The 24,923-nt window shown below is 41.2% G+C and overlaps 1 protein-coding gene across 2 annotated transcripts in view; it reads right to left on the minus strand.

Moving 5' to 3' along the window:
- The window catches only part of RAPGEF4 (Rap guanine nucleotide exchange factor 4), a 334,349-nt gene that overhangs the window by 271,093 nt on the left and 38,333 nt on the right, over positions 1 to 24,923 (minus strand). For both annotated transcript variants that reach the window (XM_025274782.3, XM_025274777.3), the window contains exons 2-3: positions 3,154 to 3,296; positions 234 to 322 (exon numbers count right to left, since the gene is read on the minus strand). In XM_025274782.3, the coding sequence (XP_025130567.2) occupies positions 234 to 322; positions 3,154 to 3,296 (232 nt within the window). The remainder of the gene's footprint in view (positions 1 to 233; positions 323 to 3,153; positions 3,297 to 24,923) is intronic.

Here is a 24,923-nt window from a genome sequence, read left to right on the forward strand (position 1 = left end):
GCATTCTGCATTTCATGTTTCCACACCTGGCAGCATACTTAAATCATGGAGAACACTCACTATGTATGTTTCTTGAGAATTCAACACATACTTATGGAACTTTGTACTATGGGAAAGATAAATGGGTTTGAAAATGTAATTTTGATAGCATTCAAGACAGAGGGATAATGTATCATTAAAAATAACAATACTAAATCTTACTTTAAGAAAATAAAAAGAATATGGTATCTTACCTGGTGACTGCTGGTCTCAGAAACTTTAACATCCAAAGACCCTGCCAGGACAGCATACCAGTTGGTTCCAATATCACCTTGGCGAAATACTGGAAAAGAAACAGGCAGGTGAGCAGGCCAAATGTAAGTTGGTTTTACCACGTAATCTGATAATTTCTCACTGACTGTTCTGAGCCTAACTTGGACCTAGATGAGATTCCTCTATCTTTTCCCAACAGAGCATACCATAATTTTCTTTCCCTCTTCTATCAACAAAGCAATATTCTATTTATTTAACATTCCATGAAGCAGAACTCTATTAAACAGAACTCTTTTATATTTATACAGTAGCAATAAGGGATGTTAATCCTAAAGGCTATAAGATTCTTTGAATGTAAGAAGAATTGTCTGGTATTCTCTGTAATTTGTCTTAAATGCACTTCAGTGTGTTGTGATACTTGGAAAATCATTACTCTAGATGGGGTATGTGTTAAAAAGACTATGTGACTCAACAAAACCAGGTCACCACCCCCAATTTCACAAATCTATTTATATTAAGAGACAACATGTTTTCCAGAATAGAATGTCTCATTTTAAGCTAACCAATGACTGATCAAGAAAAATAAAATCTGTTAAAAAAGTTTTAACTACCATATTGTCATTGTCCACTTGCTAGTTTCTTGTATAAATTCACTGCTTTTAGGCATCAAGAGGTAACCACTCTTTGGAAATGATTCTCATCAGAAATTTCTGAACTCAGTTTTGCTTTACTTTTGTTATCTCAGAGACAAAGCATTTAGCTATTTAGTGAGAATCTTAGTTCCCATGTCCTAGTTAAGACCAACAGTTTGGAAAGTCATTTTGAAACACTGGTTCAAAAATCTCATGCAAACCCAACTATCCTTTTAAATATTCTAGCTAAATAACTAAATGGAATGATTTGATATTTTAAAATTCTTTTCACAGAATCCTACCTCAGAAGTCAAGTGGCTCAATGAAAAATCACATGACAACTCAGTGGGACAGTTGAGTTCTGGCAAGGCTAGGGCTCACTGCATAAGAGGAAGCTTCTGGGAGCCATAATTAATGATGACAAGCTGTTCTAAACTCTCTGACTAAAGCATGCTGTGGAAAGGCAAGAACAACAATGGTGTCCCACCAGGTGCAATGACAAGCTTAAGATGAGGGACTGATGAGTTTATAGCTGGCCTCGCCAGTAACTCTGCTATTCCTAGCCTTTGTAAGTGACTTATTTTAGAATTAGGGCTTTGCCTTTCATGAACTTCTTGGCCCCCAGAGACACTATCACTTGCCAATCAAATTCACATTACACATCATAGAAGACTCATTTTGAAAATGGCTGTAAGAAATAGAAGACAGAGTCTTATCTTTAAGAAAAAAATAATGTTCCCACTAAGTAAGAATAAAAAATATTGGTTTGAAAACAATATGTATGGATAATTTTTTAAACAGAAGTGTGACTGTGCTTTGTGTGCACGTAGGAAAATATCTTGAAGGACACACACAAAACGTAAGCAGCAATCTCTGGATTTGGGGATTGTAGGTGATATTCGTTTTGTCTTCTAAATTTTCTACAATGCTGTTGTGACAAACCCTGCTAGTTCCCCACTTGAAATCATGCCCTGAACATGGATTATAAACAAGTTCCCACTCTCCTCCACAAGGCCAAATACTCAGAGCATATGAGTTTCTTCCCTAGCTCCACCGGGGTAATCATGATTGGTCTAAATCAATCACGTGGTCCCATACTCTGTGCCAGTGATTAGTTTAACTACTGAAACAATACAGAAAGTCTGCTGGGGGACTTCTGAAAAAGAGATAAGAAATAGTCCTTCAGCAGGAATGTTTTGTATCAGCATGCAATGCCTCCAACGGCTGCAGCTAGTTGCCTCAGAACCACTTGGGACAAATCTGAGTACAAAAGCCGACACCTCAAGCTGAAGAGCAAAAACAAATAAACCAACAAAAATATGAGAGAAACTTGAGACCTTAATAACGTCATTGAGCCACTTAATCAGCCCTGAAGCCATCCTACCTCAGGACTGCTTATACATGGGTAACTGATGCTCCCTCCTTATAGGAGTCATAGTCAAGCCAGTTGGATGGGAGTTTTCTGTTACCGCAGTATAAAGCATCACAACAGATGGTAATAGCATTACTTTTTTAATGAGAATATACTTGTATATTTTTTAAATGCAGCTGTCAACCTATCATTTTACTCCCCCCACCCCTTAGTCACATCTGGAATAGATGTTATCAGTGAGGTTAATTCAAAACGTTACTATTGTAAACCAGCTGTGCTTTAATTTTTTAAATAACTATTATCATTAGTTGAGACCTTTTATCTTATTTAACATCCTTTTACTGTTGCTGGTTAGTCATTAAGTTGTGTCCGACTCTTTATGACCCCATAGACTATACCACACCAGGCTCCTCTGTCCATGGGATTCTCCAGGCAAGAATACTGGAGGGGGTTGCCATTTCCTTCTCCAGGGGGTCTTCCCAACCCAGGGACTGAACCTGAGACTCCTGTGTCTCCTGCATTGGCAGGTGGATTCTTTACCACTGAGCCACAGGGGAAGCCCATTTAATATCCTATTGGCTCCCATATTTCTGGGGTTACAGAAAATAAGTATATATTAGAACTTCCAAGGATCTTGCTGAATATATAAATCCTTCCAGCTCCATCTGAAAAGGAGGCTGCCCTGGAAGAACCATTTACATGCTATGGACAAAGGAGTTAAGGAAATGCTGATGTAGAACTGAATAAACAAGGAGAGAGAAATGTCAACCTCATACCTTTGATTGAGCTCAACTGTTTGGCACAAAGATACCCCATTTGCTATCCATCCCCACAGCATAACCACAAATGATCACAAACTTATACATGAAAACACACCACTGGAGTTGCATTTCTTACATGTTATTCCTTTTTCCAGATTCTCATAATAACCACATAAACAAATCTGATGAAGGAGATTTGGGTGAAATTTCTCAAAAGCTTTAACTTCTTTCAGCCGTGTGAAGATTATATCCACATCTTCACTGGATCGTTCCAGTGGTCTATAAAGGGGAGAAAAGGCACAAAGCTGTATCAGAAAGAACTTACTTGAGTCCACATGCATTATTATTCTAAATACAAACAAATTAATGGAAATATATGAATTGCAAGTATTTTACTGTAAATATTAATTCCTCTACAACCATTATAAATATTTCCAGGCCTAGAGTCTGTCATATAGAGTGAAATATGTCAGAAAGAGAAAAGCAAATATATATTAACATATATATGTTGGATCTAGAAAAATAGTACAGATGAACCTATTTGGAAGACAGGAGTAGAGACACAGATGTAGTGAGCAGACTTGTGGACACAGAAGGGGAGGATGAACTGGGAAACAGATTGACATATGTGTAAGCCATGTATAAAACAGATAGCTAGTGGGAACGTGCTGTATAGCACAGGAAGCTCAGCTTGGTGCTCTGACCCAGACAGATGAGATGGGTGGCAGGGTTGACTGAGGTCCAAGAGGGAGGGCACGGATGTATACACACAGCTGATTCACTTTGTTGTATAGCAGAAACTAACACAACACTGTAATACCCCAATAAAAAAAGAAAATATTTCCAGACCTTTGTCTACTACTCGCCCTAAACGACTGCAGGTGAAAAGTCACAATGACTGCAGATGGTATGATATAGTGATTTATAATAAAAAACACAAAATTGTAAGAAATTGTTCCCTGTTCCTTGCACAGAGCTAAAACTCTTGCTATTTCATATATAAGCATCACAGGGGTATCTTTGGCTATATTTGGCCTTTTGTCCTGAGATGCTGAAATGCTTAACAGTCATAAAGGTGAAATGGGTGTCAAGCTCCTTTCCATCACAACTGAGTTTATATTAACAAAGTGACTTTTGGAAAACTCCTAGGTAACCTAAAGATGGGGACTGGTTGCCTGGAGAACCAGTCATGTGACTTAGAGTGTTGGAAATTTCAGCAGCACTGCAGGGGCGGGAGATTGAGTTCAGTCACCAATGACCAGTTTCATCAAGCAGGCCTAAGTACTGAACCCTCCATAAAAACCCCTCAACAGTGGGACTGAGGTTGGTGAACACTTGGAAATGTGGGGAGTGGCACCAGGAGAGGGCATGACCTCTTTGTGCCCCTTCCCATACTTTGCCTGTGCTTCTCTTCTACCTGGCTGCTCCTGAACTATACCCTTTTATAAGAAGTCTAGTAAGTAATTGTTTTCCTGAGTTCTGTGAACAGCTCTATCAAGTTCATCACATAAAGAGGGGCTCATGGGAATCTCCAGTTTACAGCTGGTCAGTCAGAAGTACAACTCTAAGAGCAAAGACAAATTGCAAGCTGCAGAGGTGGGACTGTCTACAGGTGAGTGTGAGTGAAAGTCGCTCAGTTTTGTCCGACTCTTTGCAACCCCATGGGCTATATAGTTAATGGAATTCTCCAGGCAAGAATGCTGGATTGGGTAGCCTTTCCCTTCTCCAGGGGATCTTCCCAACCCAGGGATCAAACTAAGGTTTCCCGCATTGCGGGTGGATTCTTTAGCAGCTGAGCCACCAGGGAACCCCTTTATTAACTACCGAGTCACTATTTTCCTGCTTTTTCTTCTTCTCGTGGTTCTTCAGCTCTACAGGATGAATTTCACTGTCCATTATTAAAAACTTTCTAAATCAGACAGTAAGGTCAGACAGAGGTTAATTCCTCTAAAGTTAAAAAGACACAAACCAAAAACATTTTCAATAAAATAAAATTCTTTTGAGTACTACATAAATTATAACGGTAAATAATGCCTATCGGCAGTACCACAAAAGAACATTTTATTAGAATATGTTTATGATCTTGAAAGGAGTGGTTTTAATACTTCTTTAAAACTTTTTTTATCATATCTACCTTTCAAATTAATGGCATTCAAATAAACAAGACTTAACTTTGCAATATGAGTTATCAAAATCTGGAGACATAAGAGACCTGCGTTCAATCCCTGGGTCAGGAAGATCCCCTTGAGGAGGGCATGGCAACCTATTCCAGTATTCTTGCCTGGAGAATCCTCATGGACAGAGAAGCCTGGCAGGCCATGGTCCATACAGTTGCACAGAGTCAGACATGACTGAAGCAACTTAGCACATGAAATTTTAAATGCCTCTCTGCCAAACACATCCTTTCATGAGTGCACATTCATTTTAATTATCCATTCAGTAAACTCTATTGCTTTCCTACTTATATAAGATATCTTTCCCTGGAATAACAGAGATGAACAAGAAGCCAACCCTACCCACAAGGAGCCCATACTCCAGTGGGGAAGGGCGCTCCAAAACCAGAATTAGAACACTGTATGGTAAGCATGGGAACATGGGTGCCCACAAGGTTCTGGGCTGGACCTTCTTTTACTAAAAAGAATATAAACATGGAAACTACCAAAGTCAGGTATATGAGGGAGAGCAAAGGTTCTGGATTCCACCTGCTGGCCACACTCATTACGCAATGTGAAATTTTAATATGGTCTTAAATCTTAATGCAGTCAATTTGGGATCATCTAGGGCGGACTTGACTGAAGCAACTTAGCAGCAGCAGCATCAGCAGGGACCAATGAACCAATTTCTGGATTAGTCAGATCATAAGATAATAATACATAGGCATCTTCAGGGGAAAATGTACAATAACCTTAAAATCAGCAAAACATCTCCTCTCAGATGACTTCTGTTGTTTGACTATATGATAATAGACATTTGTGAATCCTCTACCTCGAGGAGGGCCCCCCCCTTCACCAATCTGCTAAGTAAGCACACCCCCACCCTGGGCTACATCCCATAGAAGCTCAGGGGGACCTTCCAGGACGGGGGTGCCAACACCCAGCAGTCAGACCTGGGGCAGGGGTGCAGGAAGTAGATGAAGAGGGAAAGAAAAGGAGGGAGGGGAAGACAAGACTGCTCTCTGCCAAGTTGCCTTCCCAGAGTCATGAACAGAAGGCTCGTCCAAGAAATGGACAATAACAGGCTGTAATAGGACCGTCATCTTGTGGGAACGTATGGAATGCTTAATAACTACTTCCTTTATATTTTTTCTAAATTTCCAGATTCCTTCTGAAGATCAAATAAATGTATTTCAGAACATTGGGGATAAAGCTAAATAAATACATTTGCATTAAAATGACTTTGCAGTTTGTTTTGATTCTTTGTGCTTTAACAGTAACTTAGGGTTATAAAGAGCTTGTCCCCATTCCTACTGAACTGTTGAGTCTGAGATAATACATGGAGCTTTATAAATTATAAAGGGCTACAGAAGCTATTCTTATTATGAGCACCTTCAGCTTCATTGTCATCATTGCCACAAAGACCTTTTAAAAGAATGAATAAGGTGCTTAAAAACATACACTGAAATTCTCCTGTGTTTTTGGAAGGGTTTATAGATAGGTGTGCGTGGATATTTTTCTCCATTATAACAACAGTAAAATCTCAAACAAATGTACTTGATAACATCAGCCTTTCACTACTGACTCCTTAAAGGGCTTTGAAATATTCATCATCACAGCCTTGTTAGATGAAGCAAGTATTCTGAAATCTATTTTTCCAACAAAAACATTATAACAGAGACTAAGTAAGTATTAGTATACTAAAATCATGTGTTTATAGAGCCAGTGATGACATGGATATATCAAAAGTCTTTGAAACTCAAGATGTTTACCACTTATCATGTTAGCATTTTAATTATATGATTATTAACCACTTAGAAAGTGAAATGTTGACTCTTTACTAATTACAAGTTTTCCCAACAACATCAACAAAATTCAGAAAGAAGGTGTTGAAACGCATTCATTTGATCTGCAAACATTTACTGAGTGTCTGTACAAGAGAAGAAAGGACTCGGTGACACAAAGAGCATGGCTCCTGCACTGAGGAAGTTCATGCTGAGTTAGCGGGAGTTGTACATGTCCAGCAATTATCAAGGTGATATGTGGTAAGAAGGGCAATTAACATAGGAAAGAAGGAAATATGAATTCAGAAGAACAGGTATCACTGGTGAATGCAAATTCTACAAAGACTTCCTGAAGGCACAACTGCAAATTCTTCCTAGAGTCAGTTCTTCCCTGTTTCTCTTTTAATTTCTATTGTACCACCATTGTTCCATCATTTATTCCTAAAATTGTGGTGAGTCACTAGGGCTCCTCTTCCTAGAGACCTGCTCTACCGACTCTGCTCTCTGTGAATTTCTTACCCACCAGCCCCCTACCACACACACACACACACACACAGATATATATACAGATACAGATATGTACACACACAGATGTACATATGTACAAACACATACACACAAGCACACACATACACAATGATAAAGATTCTTTGTTGACCAAACTGGAGTTGGACTCCTGAATCTTTTCCTAGACCCATCTGTGTACTTCTTTGTAAAAGGCAGTTTTAGCAAGAACCTTGCTTAAAAAGTCAGTTTAACCAGAGCCCTCTGTTCTTGATATCTGACCACCCACCATATCTGATTGGGTTTCACATCCTCCACCATCCCCCAGATGATACCTAATCACCCTTGTCTTCAGTAAAAATCCAGTCAGGTCAGTTTACCCAGAATCTCCCTTACCCTTGATGTTTTCTCTTGGTAATTTTCCATCCACTGACCAGCTCCCTAACACACACACTCACCTTGCTCCTTGACTATAAGTTCCCACTTGTCCATGCTGCATTCAGAGTTGAACCCAATCCCTCTGCTCCACTGTAAAATCCTACAGCAGGGGTCCTCATAGCTACCTCAACAGTCCTAAATAAACTCTGCTTACGGCCTTTAACAAGCGTCTGTGAACACCTTTTTCATTAACAACACACACACACACACACACACACACTTGAGCACATCCCTCAACTCAACCAATGGCCAAAATTCTCTCGTCTCTTGAGTCTGCCTGTGTTCAGGGTGACTCTGAGAAAAAACCCCTTGCTGGCTCCGAAGACCCAGGTGCAGCTGCAGCTTTTATGTCCACAGCCGAGACTGACTATCACAGTGCACCATGACCTCTGTGACCCTCCCAAAATATGGCCTTCGCATCGGCCGCCAGGGAGCAGAACGTGTTAAGTCTGCAAATTCCCTGTCTAATGCCTCTCTATTTAGAAATCATGCCCCTGGCTTCTATGTCTCCATAAAAGAGTGAAGATCAAATGGCCCCCCCAGGGTCCCAAATAAGAGAGTTGGGACTGGCGGTCACCAGGAGCACCACTGTGGCCCTGAGCAGACAACAGAGGCGCAGAATACCTCCACCTTCCTTTACTGCCAGCCAGTGTGTCATCAGTCTCACGAGAGCGATGCCAGCTCTGGGGCCCAGGGCTGCTTGGACAGTTGAAAAAGCCTGTCGTCAGGCTGAGGGCAGGATCAGTCCTGCTAATATCTAAACAAGGCTAACCCTGCAATTATTAGTGAAAGGAGAAAGGGAAACCTTTTGACCAGGCTCAGTGTGCTACAGGTCCTCTCATGACAAATACAAAATCAAAGTACAGCCTGGCCCAATTTTAACAGACCCTTTTCAAAAACCTTCTCTGACTGCATGAGTGTCTGACCTCAGGACGGAATAATCAAGCTGGGCACACACCTCTCCACTACACAGTCAGGGGATCCCAGATCCCAGCCAAACCGGATGCTTACTGGACTCCAAGCATCACATCAAGTAGAATGCTTTCCTAATTTTCCTCAGATGATACACTTGCTCCATTAGCATTATGTTAAAAATAATTTCTTTTGGCTCCTTAACCTTTTAGAATGGCTTCTGGGATGACTCATAACTGATGCCTCCTTAAAAATGCTTTGTAGAGAAGTCTGAAATGACGGCTTTTATTTTTTCTCATGCAATTTGCACCATAGCATGCAGATGCTCTCAAAAATCATTTCACAATACTTAGTGCTACATTCAACTTGGAGATGATGCTGTTTAAAAAATTGCCACTGCAACAACTAACCACTTGGAGACCTAAGACCCTTAGGTTGTGAGGATTAGAAAAAAGGAAATGGGAATCTCTTGAGATCTTTCTGGTAAGTCTTTTCTTAGTGCTCTTTATTCCTGGGCAACAAGAAGGAGACTCTTGAAGGAGAAACAAAGTGGAAAAAAAAGGAAGGCTGAGGATGGGGGAGTGGGGAGGACATTATTTTTAAGCTTTTATGCATTCCAACCTATGGGCAGCAGCAGAGGGAAATGCGTTTTGAGCAGGCAGTTTGAAAATGCCTTCCCCTCTATGGATCAGCTGGTTGAAAATCTCTGGCTTTAAAAAGGGTATTGGGTATACTACCATGATGGTGGATAATCTGGTCCCCATGCCCCACTCCAGCTACCTATTTCCTTTGGCCCTTCTGAAGAGGAACAGTTAAAATTTTACATAACCTCCTGCTCCTTCTGCCTCTGTAACTCAGCTTGCTCCTTGCAAAGTCTGGATCACGTAGGTCTCGTAGTCTCAGAAAGTGGGGACTTACAATGCTAGGAACTGGAGCTTATCTCACTCACCCTTGTCCTGCTCTTTGCAACTGCCCAGCCCCTGCAAACCTGCTTAATCATGCCTGTCTGTGTAAAGGTCAGGCATCCCCCTCCCCATCTTAACTGCGGTTCCCACGCGCACAAAACCCCTTAGTTTAAACCAGCCTATTAGCAGCCAGTGTTGCCCACTATAGTCTGTCTATAAAAACTCTGTAACTCCTTTGTTCGGGCCTCAGAGCTTGGAGTGTTAACTTCTATGGGCCCAGCGGAGTTAATAGACCTGAGTTCTCCAACCCTCCGAGTGTGGTCCTTGGTTTCTCGAGTACTGGTTTCTGCAACACTGCCTCTCCTCCAGACATACAGGTGTCTCTGTTGCCCCTTAAAAGCCTCTGCCCCACCTGAGAGCCTCGCAACAACTATTACTCCTGCCAGGGATGGCTTCCCAGGTGGCTCTAGGGGTAAAGAACCCACCTGCCAATGCAGGGAACATAAGAAATGTGGGTTGGATCCCTGGGTCATAAAGATTCCCTGGAGGAGGAAATGGCAACCCATTCCAGTACTCTTGCCTGGAGAGTCCCATGGACAGAGGAGCCTGCTACAGTCCATGGGGTCGCAAAGAGTCAGACATGCTGAGCTACTAACATATCTCCAGCACCCTGAACAGTGTCTGGAACACTGTTGAAGAACAAATACACTTTTGTGCCTTTTGTATTTGTACTTGTAAATATATTATTATTTATTATTGAAAATGAAGAACATTTCAGAGAAAATTATATTACTTTTTGGTTAAGAAACATCTTCCCTGGTGGCTCAGTCGGTAAAGAATCTGTCTGCAATGCGGGAGACCAGGGTTCAATCCCCGGGTGGAGAAGATTCCCCTGGAGTAGGAAATAGTTACCCACTCCAGTATTCTTGCCTGGAGAATTTCACGGACAGAGGAGCCTAGTGGGTTATAGTCCATGGGGCCACAAAGAATCAGACACAACCGAGTGACTAACACTTTCACTTTCACTTTGGTTAAGAAACTACCAGTAAAATATTTGTCCTTCTTGATCACACTTACCAAATTAGAGTAATAATAAATCCTCACACTTCCAATGTTCCCAGTGAAAGAATACAGAAAGAACCATTTCATTTTTTATATTAATAGCAGCTTAATTATTGACCAAGATTTCTTGTGGGATCCATTTATATTTTTTTCATGTGAACCCATGCTAATTTTCATGACTAATTTAGTACATCTAAATATTAAAAAATGGGATATTACTCAGCCTTTGCTGAATGTAAAAACCATATGGAGAATGGAAAAATGTAGTTTAAAGCTGTAGCCCTGAAACAGAGATTGGTACCATTTTTTGAGATATACACTCAAATCCATTCAAGTAGGCACAAACGGAAAATAGTTCTAAAGTGAAGTATATAAAACAGCACCAACAACTACAAGAGAGTTTATCCTTCTTGTGCGGAGGTAATTAGGCTGCTCGTGTGGTAACTAATCTGTCCTGCCCCACAATACTTGTAATGGACATAAGGATATTTAAATTGGAGGGGGCAGGCCTGAATTTTACTTTAATTGAGAAACAACAGATAGGAGAAGAAAATTAAGTTTCTAGGCACACTGAGTGAAGACACATCTCCAGATTAGTGATGGGATCATGGAAGCTTGAGTGTTCAGTTCTTATAAAGAGCTAGAACGCAGGCAGGAGGACTAAATAAGAAGAAGTCCTGTGAAGAGCTCAAAAGAGGACAGAAAAAGGACTTAGTATGTCAAGGTGGGCAACATTTTGACCTAGAACCAAAAATTTTCAACCAGAATTTATTTCATCAATTTATCAACTTGTTACTGAAGAACACCCAATCAAAGAAAGACTTAGACAACAGTCAACGAAAGCCTTATTGGTGGTTTTAGTTCACTAACAAAACTGTCTCTATCTGATGCCACAGATTGATCAGTTGAGCAACATGTAGAATGGCAATTTTTATTTTATTAAAAAATCTATTGTTTCAATACAAAGAGAAGAGAACATCCACTCCTGCTATGATGGAGTAACTGGTGCCACAGTAAACAATTTAAAAGTTGAACAAAATACAGGAAGCAACTGTTCTCAGGCATTAGATAACAGGTAATGCAGGACTATGATCCTAGGAAGGATGGAAATGCAAAAGGTGATCCACACAATAACTTTGACGCTTTGCCTGGAAGTACTTTCCGGAACACAGACACAGAGGGAGAACCCAAGTAGAGCACAGCAGTATCACGGGGCTAGTGGGGCAGTTATTGGCATTCAGGGATGCTGAAGTAGCTGAAATCTGCAGTGAAGTGACCCTGAAAGAGGGAAGTTGTTCATAAAAAGGGCTCCAAAATTTAGCAGAGGGGTCTTCTTGACTCATTAGCTGCCAATGTGCAGTCCAATACTCATGCAGAAGCCCAGCAGGCAACAGCTTCTGGGGAGTAAAAGCTTAACAGAGATTCTAGAGGTCACAGAGTGCTGAGAGATATAGCAGTCCTGACCAGCCAGAGTAGTCAGACCTCACCGATCACCCTGGACATTCAACTGAGACTCAAAAAGACCATTCTAGCCCCAAACCTAGAACTACCCTAACAAGACTGAAAAATAAGCCTCAGCAGAAACAAGCCTCAATAGAAACTTACTGATCAGTAAATAAGTTACCTGCCTATGGAAACAGAAGGTAACATGACTTAAAGAAAGTAACAAACTCCAGACTCTTTAATATGAGAGGATCATACTGTCTAGCATACAATCAGAAATTACCACATATATGAGGAAACAGGGAAATGTGACTCATAATGGGGAAAAAAGTCAATAGAAACAGACCCAGAGATGATAGGGATGGCAAATATACCAAACAAGGACTTTAAAACAGCTATTATGTTTAAGGACTTACAAGACAAGATTAGCATGAGTGAAGAGATGAAGAATATCAGTAGAGGAAACAGACACTATCTAAAAAGAAGCAGATGAAGATTCTAAAACTGAAAAATACAAAATATGAAAAAGAGAAATATTCATTGGATGGGCTTAAGAGGAGATTGGGCCCTGTGGGAAAACAAATCAGTGAACCTTAAGGCAAAGTGACCAAAACTGAAACATGGTAAGAAAAAAGGATAAAAATTGAACAGAGACTTGATGACATTGAGGATAATAACAAAAGTTTAATATATATGTCTGAATACTCTTTGGAAGGACTGATGTTGAAGCTGAAGCTCCAGCATTTTGGTCACCTGATGCGAACAGCTGACTCAATGGAAAAGTCCCTGATGCTGGGAAAGATTGAGGGCAGAAGAAGAGGGTGTCAGAGGATGAGATGGCTGGATGGCATTACTGATGCAATGAACATGAACGTGGGCAAACTATGGGAGATGGTGAGGGACAGGGAGGCCTGGCTTACTGCAGCCCATGGGGTCGCAAAGAGTCAGACACACCTGGGTGACTGAACGACAACTGAAGTCTCAGAAGAAAAACAGAGAGAAGATAGGAAAGAAAAAAAATATTTTTGAAGAAAGAATGGCCGAAATTTTTCCAATTAAAGTGGCAATATATACCTCTAGAGAGCCTAAACTGTTATGAAACAAAATTTCAACTTTATGAGGATAGTGTAGTAAAGATGGTCACAAAAGCTTTGTGATGATCTCCATCAAGAAGTAGGACCAGGCTTCCCTGGTGGCTCAGTGGTAAAGAATCTGCCTGCCAATGCAGGATACACGGGTTCCTGATCCGGAAAGATCCCATGCACCATGGGACAACTAAGCCTGTGTACCCCAAGAACCGAAGCACGAACGCAACGAGAGAAGCCGCCACGATGAGAGGCCTGTGCGCTGCCGCTAGAGAGTAGCCCCCACTCGCCACAACCAGAGAAAAGCCCACGCAGCAATGAAGACCCAGCTCAGTCAAATAAATAAATAAAATTATTTTTTAAAAGAAGAAGTGGGACTTATTTCCCTTCCTAATGAATCCAGGCTAACCCTGTGACCAATAGAATGTGGTAGAAATGATACTATGTCACTTATATTATCAAGTTGCATTACCTTCAGCAAGTTGCTTAACCTCTCTGGGCCTTGGCTTCTTCATAACCAAAAGGGAGCTGTAAGCCTCAATTATCTTGGAAATTCTGTCCATCTTTAGAAAGGCCTATGTTCTAAGAGGAGTAATATACTGAGACAATAAATAAATTGCTGTCGTTTAGTCACTAAGTCGTGTCTGACTTTTGCAGCCCCACAAACTGTAGCCCGCCAGGCTCTTCTGTCCACGGGATTTCCCAGGCAAAAATACTGGAGTGGGTTACCATTTCCTCCTCCAGGGGATCTTCCTGACCCAGGGATTGAACCCAAGCCTCCTGCATTGCAGGCAGATTCTTTACCACTGAGCCACCAGAAAAACCCAAATAATAAATACGTAAAAATAAATCAGGGTAAAATGAAAAGTGTTGCCCTATAATTACTTTGTGGCTCAGACTCTAAATATCTTAACCAAAATGAGACTGGGCCTTCCAGATCTATGGCTAAGGCACCATGCACTCAGGAGTTTGGTTGGAATAATGTTCTCTGTATGGTTTAGTTGGCCATGGCCTACAAAAGGGTAGAGGGTACCATTAGCTAAAGTTCTTAGTAAACCAAAGATTCCCTAAGGCATGGTAGGATATAGTTTTTACAGATAGAGTCAAACACTCCTTTCACAGTACTCAGGCTTTAATAGTGAGAAGACAGTTTAATAAATCTAGAGTTGGATAGTAGAGAAAATACTGAATAAAATTTCATAATAAATTTTTGTTAGACTAAAGCCTTTCATCATACTCACTAAGTCTAAGACAGTATATTTTCATAGTTTCAACACAACAAATGCCAGGGAAAACAGATGCCTTAAATTTCATTCTTTTGGGAAACAGCTTTGGGTCCCCCTTCAGAGTGCAAAATGGCCAGAGCAGTCCACACGAACACACATTTCTAGCACGCCTCACTGCAGAGAATGAAATGCCCCAGGCAGCAACATGATTCGTGCCAAGGGCATATGGCAGGTATTATGATTAGTTAGGGATGAAGATTCAATTTGACAGGTTTTCTTTTTGTTGTTAGTCATTTCAGTTTTCAAAGTGACCAGAATTAATAGTCCAGGCCAGGTAGGCGGGTATCTAGAACGCTGATTTAATAAAAAGAAAGCTGGCCTTGCATATCATTTCAGGCAAGATTTGAATTATTGCATCCAGCAGTTATGACTACTCAGGCAATAAGATGCCTGGAGACTGAATTCACAAAGAACCAGTAGCTGGACAAGGCCAATATCAGAAAGGGATCTTGTCACAGTTGTGTGTTGTCCATTTAGTAATAGGATATTGTGACTCCCCATCTATGCCAAAGACAGATCTAGCTGGAGAGATCATAACAGATTTCCTAAATGCCAGAAGCTGGTCTACCTCATCTAGTCCTCCTTGGAGGGTAGGGAGCCAGTTCTCAGAGCCAACAAGAATCAGATGCTAACACCATCCCAGCCCCAAGTCTCACACAAGCAAAACACGAAGTACCTTTGTTCTATAGCTTTTCTTCACCCAAGCAGAGATAAAAGGCATGAGAATTCTGAATTTCAGACTCTAATCTCTCATCCAACAAATCTATTGCATGTTAACCAAGTGCAAAGTACAATGAAAAATTTTCTGAGAATTACAGGAAGAATAAGACTTTCATTCTGCCCTAAAACCACTTCTGATCTCCAAGAGGATCTAAAATCTCTATATAAATGATGAAAATGCAAGGATGAAAGCAGTCATATGGGTCCATATAAAGATCCACAGAGGTCTATATAGCGACTCCTAGGAGTTCAGAGCTAGATGAGACAGGAATGAGTGGATAAGGCTTCACAGAGAACTTTTTCCTTCCAACTTTCAGCTTCCCACAGCATTTAAGCTGAAATTTGAGCTGGGTCATGAAGAGTGGACAGAAATTGTATAAGCACAAACACAGGGTAGAAGGTTTCCAAGTAACAAGACAATAAACTGAAAGTGTTAGTCATTCAGTCATGTCTGACTCTCTGCCACCCCATGGATGGCAGCCCTCCACAGAATTCTTCAGGCAAGAATACTGGAGTGGGTTGCCATTCCCTTCTCCAGGGGATCTTCCCAACCCAGGGATTGAACTTGGGTCTCCCCATTAGGCAGATTCTCCCCCATTGCAGGCAGATTCTTTATCTAACAGATTCCAACAAGATGATAAAGCATGAGCAAAGGCATGGAGGTAAGAAATTATAAGCCAAGAGTATCCAGCAGATTCAATGGTCTGAAGTTCCAATGGCCTCTCAAAGAGGAAAACTAAGAAACAGGACTGGATCCCTACTAAGGGCAGGGCTGGAATGCCAGCCAGTGAGTGTACAGACTTTATTCTGCTAACCAGGGGGGACCAGCAGAGATTTTAGGGAGACTGAAGAAATCAGAGCTATCATTTTGAAAAATCAGTCTGCAAGCAGGCAATGAACTGGAGGAGAAAGGGATAAAAGTTAAGGGGACTAATTAAACAGAGCTTTAGGGCTCCACTTGTCACATTCATTCAGGTGTAACAGCCATAACTCTCTTCTCCTTCTCTCTGTAACGCCCACCTAGAAGGAAGGTGACACTAAGTCCAGGTTTTCCTGGGACAGTCACAGTTATACCTACAGGCCCAGTGAAACTGTTAACAGTGGCCCCATTCACTCTCACAAGTGTCCTAGTTTGGACAAGTTATTATACACGCCCCTTTCTTGGATTGCCTTTCTCATTCCACCTCTCAGCAGGTACTCTGCTAGGTATCAGGGATGCAAAGCCAACTCCTACACTCACTGATCAGCAATCATGTGATGTTTGTCTGCCTCCCATGGACAGAGGAGCCTAACGGACCATAGTCCATGGCGTGTCTAAAGATTTGGACATGACTTAGTGACAAAACACACACAGTTGGCTTTTAAGGCCGTTCTGACACTGAAGCCTCATTCTTCTGGGTTTAGAGCTTCCGCAGTCTTGTGCCCCAGCTCTTGGACAGCAGGGAGGGGCCAGAGCAGGAGGTAGCTCTGACTGAAAAGATGCTGGTGTTGGAGAGTGGAGGCGGGATGGCAGAGGAGGTGCAGGAAGACGACGTGGGGATCCTCAAGGCTGGGGCAGGGAGCCATGGAGAACAAGGGCCCTTCCAGCTGTTGATGAGTAAGGTTCCGGAATGACTTTTCTCATCTGCAAGCGTCAGTGGGTGTGCGAAGATGATGAAAGGGTACACTGAATAAGGAAAACTAAAAATGTAGCTTGACCGCATGAAAGTCATCCTAATTACAGTCATTTCTTTGAACATCATATGAACCATTTGCTCATAATTACAATGCTGTTCAGGAACAAATATGTAAATCATGAAAGGTGTCAGATCATTTTTATTGTAGCTTTATTTAATTAAAATAGTAAGTTCTCTACAGTATGTGTTTATAATGTAATTATGGTTTGTTCTTCATGTGGCATGATCACTTGCTTACAATATTAATTCCTTCTAATACTAATATGCCATTGTATGCAGTAAAAAATCTGGATTTTTCAGATACCTGTGAACTTTTAGGGAAAAATTCAAAGGCATCTCAGAGTGCTCTCCCTGGTCCTCTGCATGTCTGAATCATCACAGCTAAGATGACGGAAACCCAGAAAAGGAAGGATCCAAACCACACATCTACCCTGTCTGTTGTAAAGGCTTCTGCATACCAAACCTTCTACCCAAATATAAGGTGATCTATCCACAGGACACGCCATCCAAGTGCCAAGAATGGGGTATGGCCTTTGTCCACCTGACAGAGACATGGACAAACATACTATGCTGGGCGCCCCTTCTCCTGTGTTGAATGTGAAGGGACCTTCACTGGGCTGGAACCCCTGCAAGCCTATCAGCAGGTTCGTACTGGAGAGAAACCACACTTCTGTGTTTCCTGTGGTCTTGCTTTCACTGAGCCATGTGCTCTGACAAGGCGTGATGGACTCATAAAGCAGAGAAATCCTAGTGGCTGGGACAGTTCTGTTTATAATCACCTTTCAGTTCTGTCTCCATTAAGACTGATTGCAGGCTTTCTAATAGAGTTATTAACTTGTCCAGATTTTTTTTGTGTTTCCAAGATCCTGCATCCTCATGGATCTTAAATAAATTTAATACATTTATTTAATATAGCTTAGTAAATTTAATATAGCTTAAAATAAATCTAAGGATATGGTTCCCTCCCCTTAGAAATGCTATGGTCATTTCTAAGCAGGAATAAAGGAGATATTTACAGGTAAGAGAACACTGTTATTAATAAGTGAGGATTAAATGAATTTTAAATGAATTTTTCAGTTGGCAGACTTCTCATCAAGAAATCTTCAGTTCTTTTCATAATTTGGTCCTCTTCTCGGTCCTTTAGGATTAGTCTTTATCAGAGTTTTACATGGTTGTCCCCCTTGTGCAGATCTGTAAGCAGTTCAGGATGCAAATGTAGCCTCTTTCCTAGAGTACATTAGTAATTTGGTTTATCCTTGTCATTTTAATTCTTCCATTTTTTCAAAAGAAATATTTGTTTTTCTTAAAAGTTGTGACAATACTTAGATGAAATTACACCTTTTAAAAACTATATATACTGTATTATATATTAAAAGAGTAATTGCTACCTGTATAAGAGAGAAGATGGCTAATTATTGAAACCATGTACAAGCCCCTGTGTCCTAGTCCTTTGAAGTAAAAGGCTGACTCAGAGTTAATGACTAGGAAACATGAAAATGCAGAAATAAAGAACAGCTGTTGGGCAGGGAAATTGGTAAGATTTTAGACTAAAAATCCACCACATAGAAACACCAAACTCCCAGTTCCCTGAAAGATATGGATAAAGGCCTGACACACATTTCTGAGTTGTTTCTACAGGAAGCAGACCCCCACCAGATAAAAACTGCTGACCACAAGAACAAAGATCCTAGACTGGCTGAAAGCAGAAGGTTGATGATGCTCTAAATTTCACCTTCATGCCAACCAATCCAAGAACTGTGCATAAGCTGATCACACACTCTGCAGCCCCCTCCCTCACACTGCCTTTAAAACCCCTCCCCTGAAAGCCATCAGGGAGTTCAGGTCTTTTGAGCATGAGCTGTCCGTTCTCCTTGCTTGGTACCCTGCAGTGAACGCTGAACTTTCCTTCACCGCAACCCAGTGTCAGCAGGATCACTTTGCTGCAAGTGTGTGAGTGGATCCAGGTCTGGCTGCGTAACATTATCATATCAGTAATAAATTCACTTCTGCATTTGAAAAGAACCCAATGTAAATGTGCAAAAAGTGGCATTACATTTCTGGGAGGGCCAAGATTACTAAATGAAAGGAAGAACAATCCAGCCATTCCAGTGGAAGCCAGCCTAGTGAGTTTAAACCAAGAGATGAAAGGGTGCTTGCTGACATTTCCTAGGAAACCTGGTTGCTGAGCAGATTCAGAAAGCAGTTCCTTGCAATTCACTACTAGCAATCCTGGGTTTAGAACTCAGCCAGTACAAGTGAATAAAGAACACAAAATGATAAGAAAATAAACGACTCTTCCCCACACCCTGGGCAACATTAGCAGAGGGACCACAAATAGCATGCACAGTGCCTAACACATCACAGGTGCTTGATTATCACTTATTCATTCAACAAACATGCTAAATAGTTAATGAATTATTGATTCACTGAATTCATTTTGTAATGAATTTTAAAATAAATTCTTCTGTTCAGTTCAGTCGCTCAGTTGTGACCGACTCTTTATGACCCCATGAATCGCAGCATGCCAGGCCTCCCTGTCCATCACCAACTCCCAGAGTTCACTCAGACTCACGTCCATCGAGTCAGTGATGCCATCCAGCCATCTCATCCTCTGGCGTCCCCTTCTCCTCCTGCCCCCAATCCCTCCCAGCATCAGAGTCTTTTCCAATGAGTCAGCTCTTCGCATGAGGTGGCCAAAGTATTGGAGTTTCAGCTTCAGCATCAGTCCTTCCAATGAACACCCCGGACTGATCTCCTTCAGAATGGACTGGTTGGATCTCCGTGCAGTCCAAGGGACTCTCAAGAGTCTTCTCCAACACCATAGTTCAAAAGCATCAATTCTTCGGCGCTCAGCTTTCTTCACAGTCCAACTCTCACATCCATACATGACCACTGGAAAAACAATAGCCTTGACTAGATGGACCTTTGTTGGCAAAGTAATGTCTCTGCTTTTCAATATGCTATCTAGGTTGGTCATAACTTTCCTTCCAAGGAGTAAGCGTCTTTTAATTTCATGGCTGCAGTCACCATCTGCAGTGATTTTGGAGCCCAAAAAATAAAGTCTGACACTGTTTCCACTCTTTCCCCATCTATCTGCCATGAGGTGGTGGGACCAGATGCCATGATCTTCATTTTCTGAATCTTTAAGCCAACTTTTTCACTCTTCTCTTTCACTTTCATCAAGAGGCTTTTTAGTTCCTCTTCACTTTCTGCCATAAGAGTGGTGTCATCTGCATATCTGAGGTTATTGATATTTCTCCCAGCAATCTTGATTCCAGCTTGTGCTTCTTCCAGTCCAGCGTTTCTCATGATGTACTCTACATATAAGTTAAATAAGCAGGGTGACAATATACAGCCTTGACGTACTCCTTTTCCTATTTGGAACCAGTCTGTTGTTCCATGTCCAGTTCTAACTGTTGCTTCCTAAACTGCATACACGTTTCTCAAGAGGCAGGTCAGGTGGTCTGGTATTCCCATCTCTTTCATTTTTTCCCACAGTTTATTGTGATCTACACAGTCAAAGGCTTTGGCATAGTCAATAAAGCAGAAATAGATGTTTTTCTGGAACTCTCTTGCTTTTTCCATGATCCAGTGGATGTTGGCAATTTGATCTCTGGTTCCTCTGGCTTTTCTAAATCCAGCTTGAACATGTGGAAGTTCATGATCCATGTATTGTTGAAGCCTGGCTTGCAGAATTTTGAGCATTATTTACTAGCGTGTGAGATGAGTGCAATTGTGCGGTAGTTTGAGCATTCTTTGGCATTGCCTTTCTTTGGAACTGGAATGAAAACTGACTTTTTCCAGTCCTGTGGCCACTGCTGAGTTTTCCAAATTTGCTGGCATATTGAGTGCAGCACTTTCACAGCATCATCTTTCAGGATTTGAAATAGCTCAACTGGAATTCCATCACCTCCACTAGCTTTGTTCGTAGTGATGCTTCCTAAGGCCCACTTGACTTCACATTCCAGGATGTCTGGCTCTAGGTGAGTGATCACACCATGGTGATTATCTGGGTTGTGAAGCTCTTTTTTGTACAGTTCTGTGTATTCTTGCCACCTCTTCTTAATATCTTCTGCTTCTGTTAGGTCCATACCATTTCTGTCCTTTATTGAGCCCATCTTTGCATGAAATGTTCCCTTGATATCTCTAGTTTTCTTGAAGAGATCTCTAGTCTTTCCCATTCTATTGTTTTCCTCTATTTCTTTGCATTGATCGCTGAGGAAGGCTTTCTTATCTCTCCTTGCTATTCTTTGGAACTCTGCATTCAGATGTTTATATCTTTCCTTTTCTCCTTTGCTTTTTTGCTTCTCTTCTTTTCACAGCTATTTGTAAGGCCTCCTCAGACAGCCATTTTGCTTTTTTGCATTTCTTTTTCTTGGGGATGATCTTGATCCCTGTCTCCTGTACAATGTCACAAACCTCCGTCCATAGTTCATCAGGCACTCTGTCTATCAGATCTAGTCCCTTAAGTCTATTTCTCACTTCCACTGTATAATCATAAGGGATTTGATTTAGACCATACCTGAATGGTCTAGTGGTTTTCCCCACTTTCTTCAATTTAAGTCTGAATTTGGCAATAAGGAGTTCATGCTCTGAGCCACAGTCAGCTCCTGGTCTTGTTTTTGCTGATTGTATAGAGCCTCTCCATCTTTGGCTGCAAAGAATATAAAGATTCTGATTTTGGTGTTGACCATCTGGTGATGTCCATGTGTACAGTCTTCTCTTGTGTTGTTGGAAGAGGGTGTTTGCTATGACCAGTGCGTTCTCTTGGCAGAACTCTATTAGCCTTTGCCCTGCTTCATTCCATACTCCAAGGCGAAATTTGCTTGTTACTCCAGGTGTTTCTTGACTTCCTACTTTTGCATTCCAGTTCCCTATAATGAAAAGGATATCTTCTTTGGGTGTTAGTTCTAAAAGGTCTTGTAGGTCTTCATAGAACCATTCAACTTCAGCTTCTTCAGCATTACTGGTTGGGGCATAGGCTTGGATTACTGTGATATTGAATGGTTTGCCTTGGAAATGAACAGAGATCATTCTGTCATTTTTGAGATTGCATCCAAGTACTGCATTTCAGACTCTTTTGTTGACCATGATGGCTACTCCTTTTCTTCTAAGGGATTCCTGTCCACAGTAGTAGATATAATGGTCATCTGAGTTAAATTCACCCTTTCCAGTCCATTTTAGTTCGCTGATTCCTAGAATGTCTACATTCACTCTTGCCATCTCTTGTTTGATCACTTCCAATTTGCCTTGATTCATGGACCTGACATTCCAGGTTCCTATGCAATATTGCTCTTTACAGCATCAGACCTTGCTTCTATCACCAGTCACATCCACAGCTGGGTATTGTTTTTGCTTTGGCTCCATCCTTCATTCTTTCTGAAGTTATTTCTCCACTGATCTCCAGTAGCAATATTGGGCACCTACCGACCTGGGGAGTTCCCCTTTCAGTATCCTATCATTTTGCCTTTTCATACTGTTCATGAGGTTCTCAAGGCAAGAAAACTGAAGTGGTATGCCATTCCCTTCTCCAGAGGACCACATTCTGTCAGACCTCTCCACCATGACCTTCCCGTCTTGCATGGCCCCACATGGCATGGCTTAGTTTCATTGAGTTAAACAAGGCTGTGGTCCGTGTGATCAGATTGGCTAGTTTTCTGTGATTATGGTTTCAGTGTGTCTGCCCTCTGATGCCCTCTCACAACACCTAAATAAAATTGGCATCTAGTGTTCTTATTATGGCCCAATCAATATTGCTGTTGCTCTTCAGTCACTAAGTTGTGTCTAATTCTTGGCAACCTCATGGACTGTGCACACCAGAATTCTCTGTTCACCACTATCTCCACAAGTTTGCTCAAAATAATTTCCATTGAGTTGGAGACCATATCTAATCATCTCATCTCTCCTGCCTGCTTCTCCTTTTGCCTTCAATCTTTCCCAGAATCAAGGTCTCTTCTAATGAGTTGGCTCTTCGCATTGGGTGGCCAAAATATTGGAGTTTCAGCTTCAGCAAGAGTCCTTCCAATGAATATTCAGGGTTGATCTCCTTTAGGATTGACTGGTTTGATCTCCTTGCTGTCCAAAGGACTCTCAAGAGTCTTCTCTAGCACCACAATTGGAAAGCATCAATTCTTTGGTGCTCAGCATTCTTTATGGACCAAAGCTCACATCCACAGTACATGACTATTGGAGAAACCATAACATTGACTATACGGATTTCTCTCAGCAAAAGTGTCTGTTTTTTAATAGGTTGTCTAGGTTTGTCATAGCTTTCCTTCCAAGCAGCAAGTGGCTTTTAATTTCATAGCTGCAGTCCCATCCACAGTGATTTTGGAGCCCAGGAAAATAAAATTGTCTTTGCTTCCACTTTTCTCCTTCTATTTGGGACCAGATGCTATGATATTAGTTTTTTATTTAATGTTGTGTTTTAAGCCAGCTTTTTCACTCTCCTCTCTCACATTCATCACAAGGCTCCTTAGTTCCTCTTTGCTTTCTGCCATTAGAGTGTTATCATCTACAAACCTGAGGTTGTTGATATTTCTCCTGACTATCTTGATTCCAGCTTATGATTAATCCAGACCGCCATTTTGCATGACATAGTCTGCATAGAAGGTAAATAAGTAGGGTGACAACATATAACCTTGACATACTCCTTTCCCAGTTTGGAACCAGTCAGTTGTTCCATGTCCAGTTCTTAATGCTGCTTCTTGACCTGCATACAGGTTTTTTAAGAGACAGGTAAGGTGGTCTGGTACTCCCATCTCAGTAAGGATTTAACACAGCTTGTTGTGATCCACACAGTTAAAGGCTTTAGTGTAGTTAATAAAGCAGAAGTATTAATAGATATTTTTCTGGAACTCCCTTGTTTTCTCCATGATCCAGCGAATGTTAGCAATTTGATCTCTGGTTCCTCCACCTCTTCAAAACTCAGCTTGTACCTCTGAATTTTGGTTCACCATACTGCTGAAGCCTAGCTTGAAGGATTTTGAGCATAACCTTACAGGCATGTGAAATGAATACATTGTACAGTTTGAACATTCTTTGGCATTGCCCATCTTTGAGACTGAAATGAAAACTGACCTTTTTCAGTCCCGTGGCCACTGCTGAGTTTTCCAAATTTGCTGGCATATTGAGTGCAGCACTTTAACAGCATCATTGTTTAGGATTTTAAGTAGCTCAGCTGGAATTTTGTCATCTCCACTAGCTTTGTTCATAGTAATTCTTTCTAAGGCCCACTTGCCTTCCCACTCCAGGATGTCTTGTTCTAGGTGAGTGACCACACTATCGTGGTTATCTGATTAAAACCTTTTTTGTATAGTTCTTTGTATTCCTGTCACTTCTTAATCTCTTGCTTCTGTTATGTCCTTACCATTTCTGTCCTTCACCGTGCCCATCCTTGCATGGAATGTTCCCTTGATATCTCCAATTTTCTTGAAGAGTTCTCTAGTCTTTCCTATTCTATTGTTTTCCTCTACTTCTTTGCACTGTTCATTTAAGAAGACCTTCTTATCTCTCTTTGCTATTCTCTGGAACTCTGCATTCAGCTGGGTATAGCTTTCCCTTTCTCCCTTGCCTTTCACTTCTCTTCTTTTCTCAGTCATTTGTAAAGTCTCCTCAGACAATCACTTTGCCTTCTTGCATTTCTTTTTCTTTGAATGGTTTTGGTCACTGCCTCCTATACAATGTTACAAATCTCCATCCATAGTTCTTCAGGCACTCTGTCTATCAGATCTAATCCCTTGTATCTATTTGTCATTTCCACTGTATAACAATAAGGGATTTGATTTAGGTCATACCTGAATGGCCTAGTGGTTTTCCCTACTTTCTTCAATTTAAGCCTGAATTTTGCAATGAGGAGCTGATGGTCTGAGCCACAGTTAGCTCCAGGTCTTGTTTTTACTGACTGTGGGCTTCCCAGGTCATCCTAGTGGTATAGAA

The sequence above is a fragment of the Bubalus bubalis genome, chromosome 2, assembly GCF_019923935.1.
Source record: "Bubalus bubalis isolate 160015118507 breed Murrah chromosome 2, NDDB_SH_1, whole genome shotgun sequence".
Lineage (NCBI taxonomy): Eukaryota > Metazoa > Chordata > Mammalia > Artiodactyla > Bovidae > Bubalus > Bubalus bubalis.